The sequence below is a fragment of the Drosophila bipectinata genome, chromosome 4 (assembly GCF_030179905.1).
Source record: "Drosophila bipectinata strain 14024-0381.07 chromosome 4, DbipHiC1v2, whole genome shotgun sequence".
Lineage (NCBI taxonomy): Eukaryota > Metazoa > Arthropoda > Insecta > Diptera > Drosophilidae > Drosophila > Drosophila bipectinata.
The window spans coordinates 17,408,534-17,427,165 of NC_091740.1; the positions used below are offsets into that span (position 1 = coordinate 17,408,534).

At 37.2% G+C, this 18,632-nt stretch overlaps 2 protein-coding genes and 1 long non-coding RNA gene across 9 annotated transcripts in view; all 3 read right to left on the reverse strand.

Moving 5' to 3' along the window:
- Zyx (lipoma-preferred partner zyxin) overlaps positions 1-9,224 on the reverse strand; it is a 59,739-nt gene extending 50,515 nt beyond the window's left edge. For 3 of the 7 annotated variants that reach the window (XR_006246420.2, XM_070282554.1, XM_043213449.2), the window contains exon 1: positions 8,942-9,221. Coding sequence is in view for 4 of the 7 variants with exons in the window: in XM_070282554.1 (XP_070138655.1) it covers positions 8,942-9,121 (180 nt within the window). In the remaining 3 variants the exon portion in view is untranslated. Of the gene's footprint in view, positions 1-8,941 lie in introns of all 7 variants that reach the window. The other 4 variants (XM_070282555.1, XM_070282556.1, XR_011443586.1 and 1 more) reach the window with 3 other exon arrangements.
- A 4,294-nt stretch (positions 9,225-13,518) lies between these two features.
- On the reverse strand, positions 13,519-15,950 carry LOC108131119 (uncharacterized). Its single transcript, XM_017249851.3, has 4 exons — positions 15,860-15,950; positions 15,730-15,790; positions 13,983-15,585; positions 13,519-13,926 (listed from the first exon to the last, which is right to left on the reverse strand). Exons 2-3 carry the CDS (start codon positions 15,752-15,754, stop codon positions 15,173-15,175), a joined length of 438 nt encoding a protein of 145 aa, XP_017105340.2. The 5' UTR covers positions 15,755-15,790; positions 15,860-15,950; the 3' UTR covers positions 13,519-13,926; positions 13,983-15,172.
- Positions 15,951-16,270: 320 nt separating this feature from the next.
- Positions 16,271-18,429, reverse strand: LOC108125470 (uncharacterized). Its single transcript, XR_011443504.1, has 4 exons — positions 18,385-18,429; positions 18,252-18,316; positions 16,536-18,136; positions 16,271-16,479 (listed from the first exon to the last, which is right to left on the reverse strand). It is a non-coding gene; the product is annotated as an uncharacterized lncRNA (long non-coding RNA).
- Between the last annotated feature and the right edge of the window lie 203 nt (positions 18,430-18,632).

An 18,632-nucleotide genomic window follows, 5' to 3' on the forward strand; every position in this document is an offset into this window, starting at 1 on the left:
TTTGACGCCATTTTTTCGGTACAACTTCCAAGAAATGGTATCATTTTTGACACATATCAATATTGTCTCGTTAATTTTGAATACAACGAGACAAATTTCATTGGGAAATTATGAAAATTGTTGAAGTTATAACGCTTTTCCCAAAACAAGTCAGTGCAATTTTAATACCGCTCCGGAGTAAAAGTGTGTAAAAGAAAGGAATAAGTGAAATGGAAGGGCACACTACTACTCCGGAACACTAGTAAAATTGCACTGACTTGTTTTGGAAAATGCGTTATAACTTCAACAATTCTCTTGGAAATTCTCGTTTTTGCATTGCATTTTCACTGGAAATGAAAATTGGATCTATTTTCAAAACCCCAAATGAAAAAAATCCTATGTTAGCCCAATCTCGGCCAAACCGTTTCGGCCGCAAAGCCATGCTGAGCGTTTTCCGGGATCAGGCCGGAATCATTGGTATGAGCTCCTAAAACCGGGTGAAACCGTGGATGGCGATCGCTACCAGCAACAAATGGAAGAATTGAAAGAATCTCTGCTCCAAAAACGCCCAGAATAGGCAAAAATGTCCAGAATACGCAGCTCAAAATCATTCTTCTGGACGACAACGCGCTATCACACCGGGCAAGAGGCACCAAGGAATTGGTAGCCACGTTTGGCTGGGAGTCCTTACCCCATGCGGCTTATTCACCAGACTTGGCTCCATCAAATTACCATTTGTTCGCCAGTTTGGGACACGGATTAGCCAACCAGAGCTTCGATTCCTATGGAGACCTTCAGAATTGGGTAGAAGACTGGTTTGGGTCCAAGGAAAAGGAATTCTTCTGGCGACGAATTCATAACTTGGCCGAAAGATGGGCAAAATGTGTGGCTTCTGAAGAGGCATACTTTGAAGATTGAAATTATCACCATTTTTTTTAAATAAATTTCCAAAGTTGTAAATAAACGCAGTTTCATATGTGTTTTTCATACCTGATAAAAACACCAAAGTTATACCATTTCCGATCAATCAGTTTTATGGCAGCTATAGGATATAGTCGGTGGATCCCGGTCGTTCCGACTTACATACTGCGTGCACAGCAAAGAAGGGTGTGTGCAAAGTTTCAAGTCGATAGCTTTAAAACTGAGAGACTAGTTCGCGTAGAAACACTGCTTTGCACACTTTTGGACAAAATTATGCAAGGGTATAATAATTGCAGATTTAATTCAGTGATCGGCACTCAATACATGGATATTATTTTAACGCATTCGTATTTGTAACGAAAAGCAGAAAGTAGGCATGAAGTTTCACACACTTATACTGAGTGTGTATGCCAGAGCTCGGGTAGAGAAATATCCTATGCCCCCGGGTTAGGGCCATGTCGACCACTGGTTTAATTACATCTAGAGATAGTTCAGGGTATAATGAATAGGAAAATTAGTTATAATTTTAACAAATATCATGAAACGGATCGTGTTCGGTAAAATAGTATCTAAAATTGATAACCAAAGGGGTCGGAAAAACCTAGTTACCCTATCAAATATTGTACCCTATTACCATATCGGCTATTCCGGCGGATGGTCAACCAGGACCGAAAAAATAAATGTTCATATTCCTCGATTTTTTTTTTTGTATTGTCATAAATAAATATCCAAGTTTTCATAATCTATTGGATTCAAAGCATATGTCAGCTTTTTTCTTAAAAAAAAAAAAGCCAGAAAAGTAAAAAAATGCAATTTTCACCTTTTTATACCCTTGCAGAGAGTACTATAATTTTGTCCAAAAGTGTGCAACGCAGTGAAGGAGACATCTCCGACCCTATAAAGTATATATATTCTTGATCAGGATCACCTCCTGAGTTGATATGAGCATGTCCGTCTGTCCGTCTGTCTGTCTGTCTGTTTCTACGCGAACTAGTCTCTTAGTTTTAAAGCTATCGAAACTTTGCACACACCCTTCTTTCTTTTGCACGCAGTATATAAGTCGGAATGACCGGGATCGGCCGACTATATCCTATAGCTGCCATATAACTGAACGATCGGAAATGACCCAACTTTCGTGTTTTTGAAGATAGAAAGCTGGAATTTAGTACAGATTCTATTTTTGGTCAGTTGATCCAACCTACCAAATTTCATTAGGATCGGCCGACTATATCCTATAGCTGCCATATAACTGAACGATCGGAAATGACCCAACTTTTGTGTTTTTGAAGATAGAAAGCTGGAACTTGGTACAGATTATATGTTTGGTCAGTTGGTCCAACCTACCAAATTTCATAAGGATCGGCCAACTATATCCGATGTTTGCGATACATATCCGGTTTTAACTGCAAGGGTATATCAACTTCGGCTCCGCCCGAAGTTAGCTTTCCTTTCTTGTTTTTACTTTTAAAGACATTTTAGACAGTTCACTTTCGACAGTCTTACCGATCGGTCGTGTTCTTCCGCGAGACGTCTACGTAGCGCAGCTTCAAAACAACAACACAAGCACAAAGCAAACGAAATAACGAAATCTTCTTATCTCTACTCCAACTGGAGCGAAGGACAATTTTGGCAAAATTTTAGGTGACCTTAAAGTTTGTTGACCCCACAATGCTGGACCCTCCAGACATCTGGAGATAGCACCCTCCAGACGGTAAATATTTGGTTGCAAACAGAACGGACGAAGATTCCCAGCCCCTGGCTGCAATCTTTATTAATCTGCAATCTGCATTATTTAGAAGACAATCGACAATACTATTCAAGGTGAAGTTTCAAGTTGTAAGAAAACCAAAGACGGCAATTTACTGATTAAGACTAAAAACTTATTACAAGCCGAAAAACTTAAGAAACTCGTCAGTATGCCTCCAACACTCCATATGTCGATGTCCCCATTAAAATATCTGAACACCGAAGTCTTAACTCGAGTATTGGAATAATATATTCGAACGAATTGCGAGGGATTGATGAAAAAGTCCTCTTGGACAACCTAAAGTCGCAAAAAGTTGAAAGAGTCGAGAAAATATATAAATATATTCCCAACCAGGTTCTCATTAAAACTGAACAAAACGAAACGGGTCTAATAAAAATCTCATTTAAGCTAACCCATCTGCCAGACTTTATCTATATTGGCTATGAGAGAGTTGAAGTGCGTACATTTATACCGCGTCCTATGCGTTGCAACAACTGCTTTAGGTTTGGTCATACCGGAAAGTTCTGCAAAAACACACCAACTTGCGCCAACTGTGGTCTCGATGCACACGTTAACTATGAGAACTCAGAAATTTGCCAAAACAAGCCGAATTGTATAAATTGCTCCCTTAAAAAACTCCCAACATCTGACCACCATGCCCGCAATAAGGACTGTCCTGTCTTCCTGTCGAACAAGGAAGTCCAGGCCATTAAGACCCTACAAAAAGTTGACAATAGGACAGCCTGGTCCATATACAACAGAAGACACCACGATGGATCTCTCTACTCCTCAGCAGCCAAATCCAATCTAGCCAACTCAAACCAAACGTCAACAAGGAAAACAATAAGCTATGCCCCAAATGAATTTGAAACACCAACATCCAGGAACCTCGACCCAGACCCAGACGAACCTATGTCATCCAGCTCGGAAACTCCCTGCACTTCCCACACTGCTAAAAAACCGGCAAAAATCCTTCCGCTTAACACAACAAATATAACCAAAAGGCTTTTTAAAAATGATCAGAGCGCAATTATCACCAGATCTAAACTTAAATCCCTTGCCTCAATTGAAACTAAAACAACACAGTAACAATCATAATGACCTTAAAACTTCTACAATGGAACATGAATGGATACCTGAACAATTACAACGAACTGCAAGTCCTGATTAAACACTTTACTCCCAAAATCATTTCACTTCAAGAAACCCACATAACGTACACCCAACCAATCCCTATTCCAGTTAACTACAATATTTACTACACAGCCTCGCACAGTCCGGATGGCGGCGCGGCAATTTTAATTCACAAATCTATACAGCACAAATCCATCCCTCTTCAGAGCACAGTTGACTCCATTGCATTGGAAATTCAGTCTGTAAAAAAATGTAATATAATAGCATCCTATATACCTCCTAACAAGAAATTCAACCAAATAGATCTCCATTCAATTTTACCACCAGGAAACTCCCCAAACCTAATTACAGGAGACTTCAACAGCTGGAATACCAGCTGGGGATCCCCAAAAATTAATCTGAGGGGAAGAATATTAGGAAAATTCATTCTGGATAACAACTTCATTATCCTTAACAACGGACAACCCACGCATTTCTCAATCCATAGGACCTTTACACATATTGACTTGGCATTCTGTTCACCTGAACCTAAAGTATATTGCGAGTCAAAACTTTGTACAACGATTCGTTACTAGCAGAGCTGATTGGGAAAAATTCGAGATGATAACTGAAGACCTGAACAATAAAATACCAATATCACTAAACATTAATCAGGAAGCAGGCAATATCAAGAAAATTATTTTGCAAAGTGCACACAAGAGCATTCCACACACGAGACCACCTAAGACCCACCACAATGTTCCTTGGTGGAACAAAAAACTGGTCTGAATAAGGAAAAATTTAAAGCCTAGAGAACATTCAATAGAGATATGTCCAACGACAACCTCATCCATTATAAAAAAATGAACGCAAAATTCAGAAGGGAATTAAAATGAGTAAAGCAAATAGCCTATTTAAATTGACTTCGACAATCTCTCCTCAGTCCAAACCGGAAGCAATTTGAAGTAATATAAAAAAGCTCTGTGGTCTTCACAAAGCTACACAAATACACGCTATCAAGGACAACAGCAGTAGCGATTTGCTCACCAGCTCCGAAGATATTTCTGAAGCCTTCGCAAGCTATTGGTCACTCCGTTCAGAAAACTCCCAATTCTCCAACCTTTTCATTGAAGAAAAAAATAATCTAAATACGCTAAACTTCTTATCTCCCCCACACAAAACTGCAGCGTTCATGGAACAGGATATAAACTTCCTAGAGTTCTCATCGGCACTAAATAGCTTAAAGGGTCACACCCCAGGTCAAGATAAGATTAACTATGACATGATACGACACGTCGCTGAATCACTGAAAATGAGAATTATCCGCTTTTTCAACAACATTTTAAAATCTTATATTCCTCAATCGTACAAAATCAGCACAATTATACCTATCCACAAACAAGGTGCAGACAAAACCATGACGGAATCATATAGACCTATCTCCCTCAACCCATGTTTATCTAAAACCCTTGACAAAATAATATCAAAACGGCTATGGTGGTTTGCTACAACCAACAAGCTACTGAACAGCCGTCAACTCGGATTTAAAAAAGGGAAATCTGCAATGGATTGTCTACTTTACACAGACCATCTAATAAACAGAGCCCTCTCTGAAAAAAGACACATATCCATTATATCTCTTGACTTCGCAAAAGCATTTGAAAAAATAGGTTTGCATACCATCACAAATCAACTATCAGTATGGGGCTGCGGCCCATTAATTATCAAATATGTGATGAACTTCATGTCAAAAAGGAAAATAAGAGTTCGTGCCAATGATAACACCTCAAGGACACACCCACTCCACAATGGCATTCCGCAGGGATCTCCCCTCTCGGTAGTACTTTTTCTCATTGCGTTCAACAGTCTCTCAGATATAATCGACAAGCACAAGGAACTTCAACACACAGCTTATGCGGCCGATTTTAACATCTTAATACCATTGAAAAAAGAAAAAAACATTTCAACCAAAAAACATGCAAACACATCTACATTTGCCGGAAAAAACAATGTTCATGCCAGATCTCTACACAATCCGCAATTATAAACTAAATCAAATCGCAAAATTCCGCAAAATTATGTTCAAATCGTCAAAAGCCTTTGCATTTCCAAAATTGTTTACGCTTTACCGATATACGGTAACTCCTCTAAGTCACTTATAAAACCAATTAAAACGTTAATTAACTCAATCTTGCGAACATCTCTGGGAGCCTTCTGCTCTAGACCCACTTTCAATCTATACTTGGAATCTAACATCGAACCATTAGAAACCAGAATCGAACACTTACAAATAAAAACAAGAAAGGAAAGCTAACTTCGGGCGGAGCCGAAGTTGATATACCCTTGCAGTTAAAACCGTATATATAACGCAAACATCGGATATAGTTGGCCGATCCTTATGAGAATATGATAATATAACCCAATTTATTATAATACAAAATTTAAAACAAGTCCCAAACTTCTATCTTTAACAATACCAAAGTTGGTGTTTCTGCCAAAAACCATTTCCGAGCGTTCAGTTATATGGCAGCTATAGGATATAGTCGGCCGATCCTAATGAAATTTGGTAGGTTGGATCAACTGACCAAAAATAGTATCTGTACTAAATTCCAGCTTTCTATCTTCTAAAACACGATCAAAATAGCAGTCAAGATTAGAGGGAAATTCTGCATCTGCTCAGATTCCCTATCCACATTGGAAGCAATAGCCAACATTAACATAGCCGATGCAGCAGCGAAAGGAGCGACCATCGCTCCACTATTTTCTACAATAAATGTTAACCGTGGAGACATCAACAAACAATTAAAATCAGAGTCCCTCAAAAAAAAACCTATAATCTTGCAAAAATCATCGCAGTGGTACCAACAAATTAACCCTGAAGCAATAAGCATAGCCGACTACAGTAAAACTGCACAGACCTCAAACCTCCCAAGAAGAGAGATTACCAAAATAATCCGGCTTCGACTTGGCCACACCAGACTCACCCACGAACATCGCTTCTCACAGACACCAAACTATCAATGCCAGTTCTGCACCACGGACTCCATATCAATCTCCCATATCCTTGACGACTGCCCCGCCCAACAAACACGTAGAACAAATTTTCCAAATTTTAAACTCACGGAACTATTAATTGACCCTCATCCTGCAAACCTCCAGCTAATTCTAAACTTCCTTAAATCAGCTAACCTTTTGCATCTCATATAACTTATATTTTATTAAATTTATAAATAATTTAAGTGTAAATAACTTGTTACCACACGTGTAAATAATCATTATTTGTTATAAGTTTAATTTATAAGCAAATATGTAACACCTTCCGGCCGAAAGCCACCGAAGCTATGGCCGATCCCCGCCTGTACCTAAAGTTTGCAATTTTTGAGTGCAGAGTACAATAAATAAATAAAATAAATTAAAATAAAATTAAAACGAAATTTTTTATTAAAAAAAAAATGTTGTGAAACATGATTTTTTAAGAAAATATAAATTTATTTATAAAAACAAAGAGGTAAACAAAAAAAAAAAAAAGTTTTATATGTGGAAAAATCGTACGTTTGCGACCCGTACTTAATTTAGTTAAAACAAGAAAGGAATGCTAACTTCGGGCGGAGCCGAAGTTTATATACCCTTGCAGTTAAAACCGGATATATATCGCAAACATCGGATATAGTTGGCCGATCCTTATGGGAATAGGAATATATAATCCAATTTATTACAATACAAAATCTAAAAAAAGTCCCAAACTTCTATCTTCAAAAATACGAAAGTTGATATTTCTACCAAATACCATTTCCGATCGTTCAGTTATATGGCAGCTATAGGATATAGTCGGCCGATCCTAATGAAATTTGGTAGGTCGGATCAACTGACCAAATATATAATCTGTACCAAGTTCCAGCTTTCTATCTTCAAAAACACGAAAGTTGGGTCATTTCCGATCGTTCAGTTATATGGCAGCTATAGGATATAGTCGGCCGATCCTTACGAAATTTGGCATGTCGTAATTTGTTGCCAAAAATAGCTCTCATGTCAAATTTGAACTCTCTAACTCTAAAAACACCAAAGTTATACCATTTCCGATCAATCAGTTATATGGCAGCTATATGATATAGTCGGCCGATCCGGGCCGTTCCGACTTATATACTGCGTGCAAAGGAAAGAAGGGTGTGTGCAAAGTTTCAAGTCGATAGCTTTAAAACTGAGAGACTAGTTTGCGTAGAAACAGACAGACGGACAGACGGACATGCTTATATCAACTCAGGAGGTGATCCTGATCAAGAATATATATACTTTATAGGGTCGGAGATGTCTCCTTCACTGCGTTGCACACTTTTGACCAAAATTATAATACCCTCTGCAAGGGTATAAAAAAAACTAATGGAGATATTTAATTGGGAATAGACTCGAAAGAAAGCTACATGCCTCTATTTTAAAAGTAAAGTTATTGCATTAAAATATTCCATTCCAATTCGCAGCTTTATTGATTTTGCTCGAGCAAGCCAAAACCGACTTCCAAAACGCACTTCCAAAATTGTTAAACAAATGAAAAACTACGCTTCTTTATCTATATGTTCTACGGAAAAAACGTGTTTCGTCCCATTTTCAGAAAAAATTTTTTTCAGTGGAGAAATTTTGATTTTTAAGTTTCGGGTCAAATGAGTCAAAGTGAGAGCAAATAAGAGAGAGCTTCTAAACAAAATTTGGAAATGCTCACACTGTGTGCCGGCAGCCCTGGAGAATTTCCACCCTATGCACGCGATCTATGTATGTATGTATGTAAAATGAGAGTTTGGCCCCCACTGCATTACGGACATCTATGTATGTACATATGTATATTTGTAAATATTATACGTATTTTAACCCTGCATGAAATACAAGTTATGAAATTTTCAATTGTTCATTTTAATGCACTTGGGTATGTATGTATGTAGTTAAAGGATGTCGTGACAGATTTTTTGCCTAAGTGCATATGTACATATTTATTCTGCTTGAAAATAAAAAAAAAATTTCCAGTTTGGCAACTTGTTAAATAAGGAAATGTTTATATTGACTTCCTGGTCACATAAAAATTCATTAAAATTTGATGTCTTCTCTACAGCGTTGAACCTTTAAAAATTCGAATACCTTCTGCAAGGCTGTACAATTAGATTTATTGTAGAAAGTATCTACATATGTATGTACCTGGGGTAATTCATTTCGATTCTTTAGCGGTTTCGGTGGAATGGATGGCGCCTCTTTTTTACAATTCATATATGGATTCCTGGTCAAGTTTTGTATCACCTTACCAACTTTTCCATGACTAAAACAATTGGAAGATGAGTCTAATGTTACTTTTTTCAGGCCTTCCTCCAAGGTATCCATTTAAAATTGTGAGATTAAATTATAAATTCTGACAAAATGTAACAAGAGTGTCTACATCTACTAGAGCCTTGTCAATACACTGACGACCCGGAAAAAAACTAAACATTGATACAATGTATTCACCAGCAATCTCAATATCGAAGTATCGATGTTTTTGACTCAATATCGTTTACTTACTCTCTAAGAACACAATAATAGGATGAAAAAGGGACCCAGTTCAACGTTTAATTTGCAATTAAATATAACTGTTTTAATTTTTCATTTATTTATAAATTGTGAAGGAGGTGCCTTAATGGATATATTTTCAGCTAGCGTTTACTTTATGGCCGTTAAAAGTTGCAGTTAAAACCGGATATATAATACATCGCAAAAATCGGATGTAGTTGGCCGATATAATATAATATTATAACCAATTTATTACAATACATAAAAAAGCCCCAAGCTTCTATATTTAAAAATACAAAAGTTGGTATGTTTACTAAAAAGTTTTTAGTAAAAACCAAATGCCATTTCCGATCGTTGAGTTATAGCACTAACCATACAGCATATAGACAACCCATTTCATACAACGAAAATGGACGCGAAAATTTCTTGCGACAGGCCCCAGCAGGCCCCAGAGCGGATTTCTTACGCTCTCTTACGCTCATCGTTCGTTCATCTTACGCTCATTCTCGCATTAAATGTTTTCTGTTTCTCAGTCTCTAAACGGAGCGCGATGAAGAAGGTTGGCCTGCGCTTCGGTTGATCTTTGTATGTATGCGTGTCACACATTCACATACACGGGTGTATGTGTGCGTGCGATTTCGTTTCGAAGCCAGCGCACAAAATTTTGATTTTTCTTACTTTTCAGGCTTGCTACCCTAACCAAATTCGGGTATTCGTTATTTGATGAAATGACAAAAGAAATTATATTATTTTTTATATTATATTTTTTATTATTTCAGCATAGGTTTTTAATTTATTTAGGAATAAGATTAAGTGTTAGTAGTAAAATGTTTTCTGTATATATATTTTTACGAATCATTAAAAATCAATATACTGAGAAAGTGTCAGAGTATATTTCAGTCGGAGTCACTTAAAATGCCGATTGCTTTTAAGTTTTTGTTGTTCTGCAAGAGGCTTGTGCATGCCTACTCTAACGATCAGCTAAAACAGCTGATGGAATTGTTTACCTTATTTGCTTACAATTTTCCAGGCACTTGTTATTAATTTGGGTTATTGTGATATATACATATATTTATATATTTACATTGGTTTTCTGATACCTCTTGTAGAAACGAAATCGCACGCACACATACACCCGTGTATGTGAATGTGTGACACGCATACATACAAAGATCAACCGAAGCGCAGGCCAACCTTCTTCATCGCGCTCCGTTTAGAGACTGAGAAACAGAAAACATTTAATGCGAGAATGAGCGTAAGATGAACGAACGATGAGCGTAAGAGAGCGTAAGAAATCCGCTCTGGGGCCTGCTGGGGCCTGTCGCAAGAAATTTTCGCGTCCATTTTCGTTGTATGAAATGGGTTGTCTATATGCTGTATGGTTAGTGGTTATAGGCAGCTTTAAAATATAGTCGGCCAATCGATGAAATTTGGTATGTTGAATCAACTAACTAAAAATATAATCTGTACTAAGTTTCAGCTTTCTATCTTCAAAAACACGAAATTTGGGTCATTTCCGACCATTCAGTTATATGGCAGCTATAGAATATAGTCGGCCGATCCCTATGAAATTTGGCATGTCGTAATTTTTTGCAAAGCCCTCATGTAAAATTTGAACTCTCTAACTCTAAAAACATTAAAGTTATACCATTTTCGATCAATCAGTTATATGGCATCCATTGGATATAGTCGGCCGATCCCAGTCGTTCCGACTTACATACTGCGTGCAAAGGAAAGAAGGGTGTGTGAAAAGTTGTAAGTCGATAAATTTAAAACTGAGAGAATAGTTCGCGTAGAAACAGACAGGCAGACGGACATTCTCATATCAACTCTGGAGGGGATCCTGATCAAGAATATATATTCTTTGAAGGGTCGGAGATGTCTCCTCCACTGCGTGGACAAAATTATAAAACGGATATAAAAATGTGGGCGAACAAAAAAAATATTTTTCAACCATTCCAAGGTAACAACAAAATTTTTTTGAAAATTATTTCTTCATATCTTAGTATTTAACGTATTCAGAAATAAAATAGTTTTGGTCCTATAGTGTGTTTGGATCAAGTGTTCGATAGATTCCTTGATAATCTCTCTATAACAGACACTGCCAAAATAAACTCTCTTATTTTTTGGTTATTTATATATATACTTTAACTTTTAAAATATTCAAAAGATTTTGAAACAGATTGAAATCAGGTCTACTGCCTAATGTCGAATGTTGATATTCCATTTTTCTGCAAATAATTATTTATAAATATAAAATAAAAATTAAATTAAAATTAAAAAATTATAATTTATAACCTATATTTAAAAATAAATTTTTACTAGAAACTAGAAAACTAGAAATTTTACACAATAATTATCGTTTAAACAAATCTCAATTTGGATACATGTTATTTACATTTTGGATATTCAAATTTTACTATATCCGTTAAGTGAGCGTCGCTCAGTAAGCGTATAAATAAACTATAGTTTTTTCTTACCTTGAGCGGGTTTCACACTCTTTAAGTAGCTTAAAAACGGGTTTGAAAAATTGCCCCCGTACTGTTTCGAGCATTATATCAGAAACAAGAGGATGCGCCAATAAGCGCATAAGCGAATAAGAAAATTTTATTAAAATCGCTCCCTACATTTTGGAGCGCATCGAATAAAAGTGGACTAACCCGGCTAACAGCCCATACAAAAATTATCCAAAAAATAGTTTTTTAAATTGTGGCGCCCGCAGAGGATGCGCCCATATGCACAGTAGTGGAATCGATTTAGGACCTTTGCAAGCATGTATAGAGCAAAAATCATACAAATCGCTCACACAGATTTTGAGAAAATCGAATTACAGTTACCCATATAATTTGACTGACAAGAGGAGCGCCAACTAGTGAACCGGAACCAATCCACAAAAAGTTCATTGAATGAGCTTAAAAATACTATATGGCTTCTATTAGGCTTATGAATCCTTCACATAGGATGCCCCAAATTGCACGGTATACCGTTAAAAAGCTTACTTTATACAGAAAATTATAAGACTACTTTTATTTAAATCGCTCCCACAGATTTAAAGAAATCAAGTCCCGAAAATTTCAGATCCTGATTCACCAATACTGGCCATTAACAGCATCACATATTTCTGCGCTGCCTAACACTTCAGCCGCCATTATGGAATTGAAATGGCCACCTTAGCTTTTTTAAAGAGGATGCGCCATTATGGTTTGCCACGAGAAAGCTAATTTTTATCCCATTCGAATGGTCCCATCAAAATCGCTCCCACAGATTTTGAGCAATCAAGTCCCGAAAATTTTGGACCCTGATTCGCCAATACTGGCCATTATTAAATTCACGTGTTGCACGTTGCCCAACAAGGCTACCGCCGTGTATGATTTTGTATGATTTTTGCTTCCTCCTAAACGTAGGGAGCGATTTTAATAAAATTTTCAGGGCATATTCTTATATTAATGGGCTATAAGCTGGTGTATCGTGCTTATTGGCGCATCCTCTTATTTCTGAGATAATGCTCAATACAGTGAAGGGGCAATTTTTCAAACCCATTTTTAAGCTTTTTAAAGAGAACCCGCTCAAAGTAAGAAAAAACTATAGTTTATTCAATTCTTAACAATTCTAGTCTTTATTTCAGTGGTGGGCACGAAATCTAACGGTCGGAGCCGCAGCTCGGCCAAACAACAAATTACAACAACCACCACCCTCGCGATGGTTGTCGTTGGGTTGTGCGCAAACGGACCCTTAATAATTGTTGTTGCAAACTCGGGACCGCGGGGTCGGGCCCGCTACCTGCATCGGAATTTGTGTAGCATTGTTTTTGTAAATCTTCGTCTGGCCCGATTTGCTGGCGCCAAAAATTACAAATAACGGGGGGAGCCTTGAAAGCCTGAGGAGCCATGGGCTTGCCCACCCCTGCTTTATTTGATTAAATTTAGTGGCTAAATACGGAAATAATTAAAAAACAAAAAGTTCGTTGATGTGTTTCAATTCCACCATTCCACTTCGACGCTAACTGAGCGACGCTATTTTGACGGACATAATTTAATGAGTTAATAATTTAATGAAAATACCAACGATTAAAGCACTAAACATGCTGCATATTAGAGCTGGGGAAAAATCGATTCTCGCTGCTTCGATTCTTTTCGATTTTTTAGAAAAAAAAAACATCGATTAAATCGAAAAAAAACAAACTTTTATTTTTATTTCATTGAGGTCTTCATTTTTATTTCATTGAGATCTTATAAATTATGAAAAATAAACTGAACTTAAAAAGCTAAAAAACAAAAATAAGAACAAATAGAAAAGTAAATAAAAATAATGGTTTTCAAAATTCAGTGAGATCAAATCTTATAAATTATGAAAAGTAAACAAAACTATGAACTTAAAAAGCTAAAAATTAAAATAAGAACTAGAACTAGAAAAAATGTAAATAAAAATATGGTTTTCGAAATAAGGAAAGCATTTAAATTTCAGTTAGCCATTGGTTTTTGCTTGCAAAAATTAGCTTATCAACCGTTTTTGGTTTGAGAGAGGCGCGTCTATCACTCACTATGCATCCAGCCCCACTGAATATGCGCTCGGACTCAGTTGAGCACGCAGGTATGCATAGGTAGCGCTGGGCACAGGTTTTCCATTTCAGTGGCGTTAATCTGACAAAAAAGTAAATTTTATAACAATTTCTTCAAATTATAAAAAATGTGCAAACCTTCCAAAATTCCAGCGGATTTATATCTGGAGTTGCGTGCGGTTTCTCCAAATATTGTCGGAGTATAAAAATGGCATCAGATTTCGGTGTCTTCACTTTATTTTCCAATTTGGTTTTCTTAAATGAAAATATAGGTGATTTTCCCTGGGACTCGTGTGTTGGTGGATCGTTTTGTGAATCGTAGTATGGGTTCAAATTTGTTGGATGGTTGGAAATTTCGTTCTTCAGAGCTTCAATTGCGGAATCAGCAGAGACGGTGCTTCGAAAGCCCTCCTTTTTAAAACGGGGATCTAATATGGTTGCCATTTTGGACACAGTCCTGCTTTCGTACGGAAACAGCCGAGTGTTTATCTTTTGCAATATGTAATTGCACGTTTCGACACCATCCAAAGTCTTAAAAGATGGAATCATGTTGCTAAGACGATGGTGGAGATCAGCCGATAACGGTATTATTAGCGATATTGTCACATATGTAACTGCTTCCTGAGACCCTGTTGGTAGCAGTATCAAACGGCTCAAACAATAGCTCAAGGTCGTATAGAACAGAAACTTCTTCTGCTGTTAGCGGTGGAGGATCTTTTTTTGTGTCCAATAACACACGAAAAATGGAGTCTTTTATTTTCAGAATCCTGCTCACCATTTTGTAGCAGCTATTCCACCTAGTCGGGACTTCTTGTGTAAGACCGTAAGAGGTATGACTTTCCTGGACAGACTTTAATTTCGCGTAAGCATTTGAGCTGCTCTTAAAAAAAGCTACGATACGCTTACATTTGGCAATAATAGGCTTTATCTTTTCCAGCTGTAAGGTATCCTGCATGATAAGATTCAAGGTATGGGCAAAGCAAGGCATGTGACGTTTTCCTAAAATTGAGCAGGCCTTGATCATGGAGGATGCATTATCTGTCACAATGGCAGATATGTTGCTGGCCACACCCCACTCTGAGAAAACTTTATGAAGGGAGATAGCAATGTTTTCGCTCGTTTGATCCAAATCGTTAAGAAGTTTGCTTGTGGACAAGACTGCGCTTTTGATTTCAAAATCATCCATAAAAAAATAGCACGTGACCGTTAAATAATGGTCATTGGCCCTTGATGTCCATCCATCTGTGGTCACAGCGCAGTGCCTTACCTTACTAAGAATGTCCTTAAGTTTTTTGGTCATATCATCATACATGTTTGACAATAAGACATCATTTAATGTCCTCCTGCTGGGTAAAGTGTATTGCGGGTCGAGACAGTAGACAAAATTGCGGAATCCTCCGTCCTCCACAATCCTGAAAGGCTGTAGGTCTGTAGCGATCATCGAAATAAGAGCCTTGTCCAGCGAAGATTTCCGGGATGAGCCATGCATTAGTGTCGAAAAAGTCCGCAATCGTTGCTCCGACTTTTGGAACGATGAGCACAGTCGGATGAGCCCGCTTCAAATGATTGAATAGGTTTGTAGTGTTTCCACAGGATTTGTAAACATGCCCACAGGTGAGGCATTTGGCTGATCCACTTTCTAATCGTTTGAAATAATTCCAAACAATGGACTTTACACATTTGCGCTTGGGCTCATTCCGTTCTGGTGAAACTTTCTGGACCTCCGATTCCTTATCAATTTCTAAAAAATTAATAATGTATCAATATAATAATGCATCAATGTATAATGAATAATAATGTATAAAATATATACATAATAAGTAAATGAATTTCCAAGTACTCGCATCGCCATGCACGTGCTTTAAATTGAATTTTGAATATTTACCTGAGACTCCTAAAAACTTGTCCATTACTCCAATTTTCCGATCCACCAACACACAACAATCCTAGAGATTCGTAAAAACTATTATTTAGATATATTGAATCATTTTAAATCGTATTTTTAATTAACTTACCCTTATTTGATAGTTTTCCTCCTTTTCTTATTCACAGTGATGGCATTTTTTTTCTTAGGCTTCCGATACATCGATTCCCTGAAAACCGAATCGATGCATCGGCCTAAAAATAAGAATCGATATAATCAATGTTGACATCGATTTTTTCCCAGCTCTACTGCATATCAGTGCACTATATCGACATGAAAATTCTAGAGGTGCAGAAACATCGATGTTTGCAGACATCGATGTTTTTCGATGTTTTTAAAAAAACATCGATGAAACATCGATGTTTTCAAAAATAATTTTATATTAAAAAATATAATTAAAAAGTCTTTATAAAATTTGTATTTAAACGAAAAAAAAATAACAAATTTATTCAAGTAACATATTTAGAGAAATTAATAAAATAAAAACAAAAATGCAGTCCATAGAGATCGGATAAGTCACTTATTAAAGATATAGTAATTCCTATTAATAAACATTAGCTGGTCAACAACTTCGGACTTCAACCGGGTACGGCGATCCGAAATTATTTGGCCTGCTTTGCTAAAGGCTCTCTCTGATTCACACGACGTGGCTGGAATACAAAAGAATTTTTTTTTTAGCTCCTTGAAGGGCTGCATGTTGTTTGAACACAGCTAGAATTAGAATAATTTATTTTAAAATAATCATAATACACAATTTCTATATTTACCATCCAAAAATTTAAGGGATCGCAAGTTTCTGGCTCGTTCCCGCTTTCTACGTGTTGCCTGAGCAATATAATTGCGTCAGAACGCGTAGTCGTTTTTCTTGAACTTATTTTGAGTTGAAGATTGGTAAAAAAACTCGAAGTTGGATTGGGTGGTGTAGGCGCTATCGACGCTGATGTGGATGGTTCTTGAGTCAAATTTTTAAAAACATTGTGAAGCTCGTCTTCTAATGCTCGATATGCTTGATCGGCATTATTTGTTCGTTGGAAGCCCTGTTTTTTAAACCTGGGGTCAATTAATGTTGCCATCCTAGGAACGGTGCGCGTTTCATAGTGCCCAAAACGATCATTATAGCGTTCACTTAAAAAGTTGAATGCCAGAATGGCTTCTGGGCTTTTAAAGCTATCTTTATAAGAAAACACTTGTGATTGCATTTCGCAGACAATTGGAATTACGAGGAACATAGTGGGGTACTTCCCGCCCGATATTAATTTTGTGGCTTTCTCGAACGGACGAAGCAATGAACAAAGTTCCTCCAGGACACCAATTTCCTCGGCAGAGAAAGGTGCCGGAGCCTTTGCAGTTCCTAACAATGCGATTGAGAGTGCCTCATTAGTCTGCAAAATTCGTTCCATCATTTGGAAGGCACTGTTCCACCTAGTTGGTACCTCTTGAATTAATCCAAGGGGGGGTGTCACCATTTGAGCGTCCTTAAATTTCGCCATGGCAGTCGAACTTCGCTTCATAAATGCGACAACAGTCTTGCACTTGGTAAGAATGGGCCGAATAATCTCCAATTTGAGAATTTCTTTAACTAGCAAATTTATCGTTTGCGCAAAACATGGAAAATGTTTAATTTGCAAATGTTCGCATGCCTTCTTCATTGTAGCGTCGTTATCTGTAACTATAGTTACAACTTTATGTAGAAGTTTCCACTCATTTAGTACTTGCCGAATCGTGTCAGCGATATTCATTGCTGAGTGATTTGTGGGCGTCAAAAGACTCGCCGTGGACAAGACCGCTGTAATTAGCTGAAACTGTTTGTTTACATAGTGGCACGTAACCGTTATGTAAGCTTCATTAGCACGGGAAGTCCATCCATCCGTGGTAATTGCAACGTACTGGACACCTTCGAGCTCACATTCCAGATCCTTTCTTAAATCTTTATATATCTTAGGTAGCATTACTTCTCTGAAAAAGGTTCTGCTCGGCATTTTATATTTAGGGTCCATTTGCTGCATTAAATTACGGAATCCATCGTCCTCAACCATGGAAAACGGTTGAACGTCCCGTGCTATCATGAGCATTACATATTTGTCCATTGTTTTTTTCTTTTGGGACTCTGGCGGATACTCTATATTTCGTTGCATGAAACTATCTAGACTTAGGGACTGACCATCTATTTCTAAAACACTATAGTTTGAATGTATACGTTTGAGGTGGTCCATTAAGTTAGTTGTGTTTCCTGCCGTTTTTAACGTTTTCCCACAGTGAATGCAGGTGGCCTTAGTCTTGTCCTCGGTTTTCTTAAAGTGCTGCCACACACATGATGTTTCTCGCTTTCTTTTAGGCGACAATATTTCAATATTTTCCTTCGTTGTACCTATATTATAAAAAATGAACAGATGAGAATTGGCCGCCACACGTGGGACATATGTACGCAATCAACTACATTGCTTGTAGTTCGCCATGTACTGCGCAGTTTTTAATTTACTTACGGTTCAAGAACTTATCAATTGTTGAAACTGAATCAGCGTCGCGCCTACACCACCAATATCACTTTCTATAAGTATAAGTAAATAATTAAACATTATTATTAACAAAATAAGTAAAATGTTACAAAATACGAACCTTAAGCGTGCTTTTCTTCTTCGAATTTTTTGAAATAGTGATGGTTCTCAAAACATCGATGGTCAAAAAAAACAATCGATGTTTTTTAGAAATTTAAAAACATCGATGTTTCTGCACCTCTAGAAACTTCACGAATCGTTGTTATTTGATCCTAGGCACGTCCTATAGCTCCCATAGGAAGGATTTGGTAAAAGTAAAGATAAATTAATGAAATTTAAGGAGCTGATATTTGTTGCTATTCTAATACG

Coding starts and splice junctions, on each gene's coding strand:
- LOC108131119 (XM_017249851.3), bottom strand. CDS start 15,754: ATGGACAAGTTTTTAGGAGTCTCAG. Junction 15,586..15,729: donor CAAGTTTTTAGGAGTCTCAG/GTAAATATTCAA, acceptor TTAATTTTTTAG/AAATTGATAAGGAATCGGAG.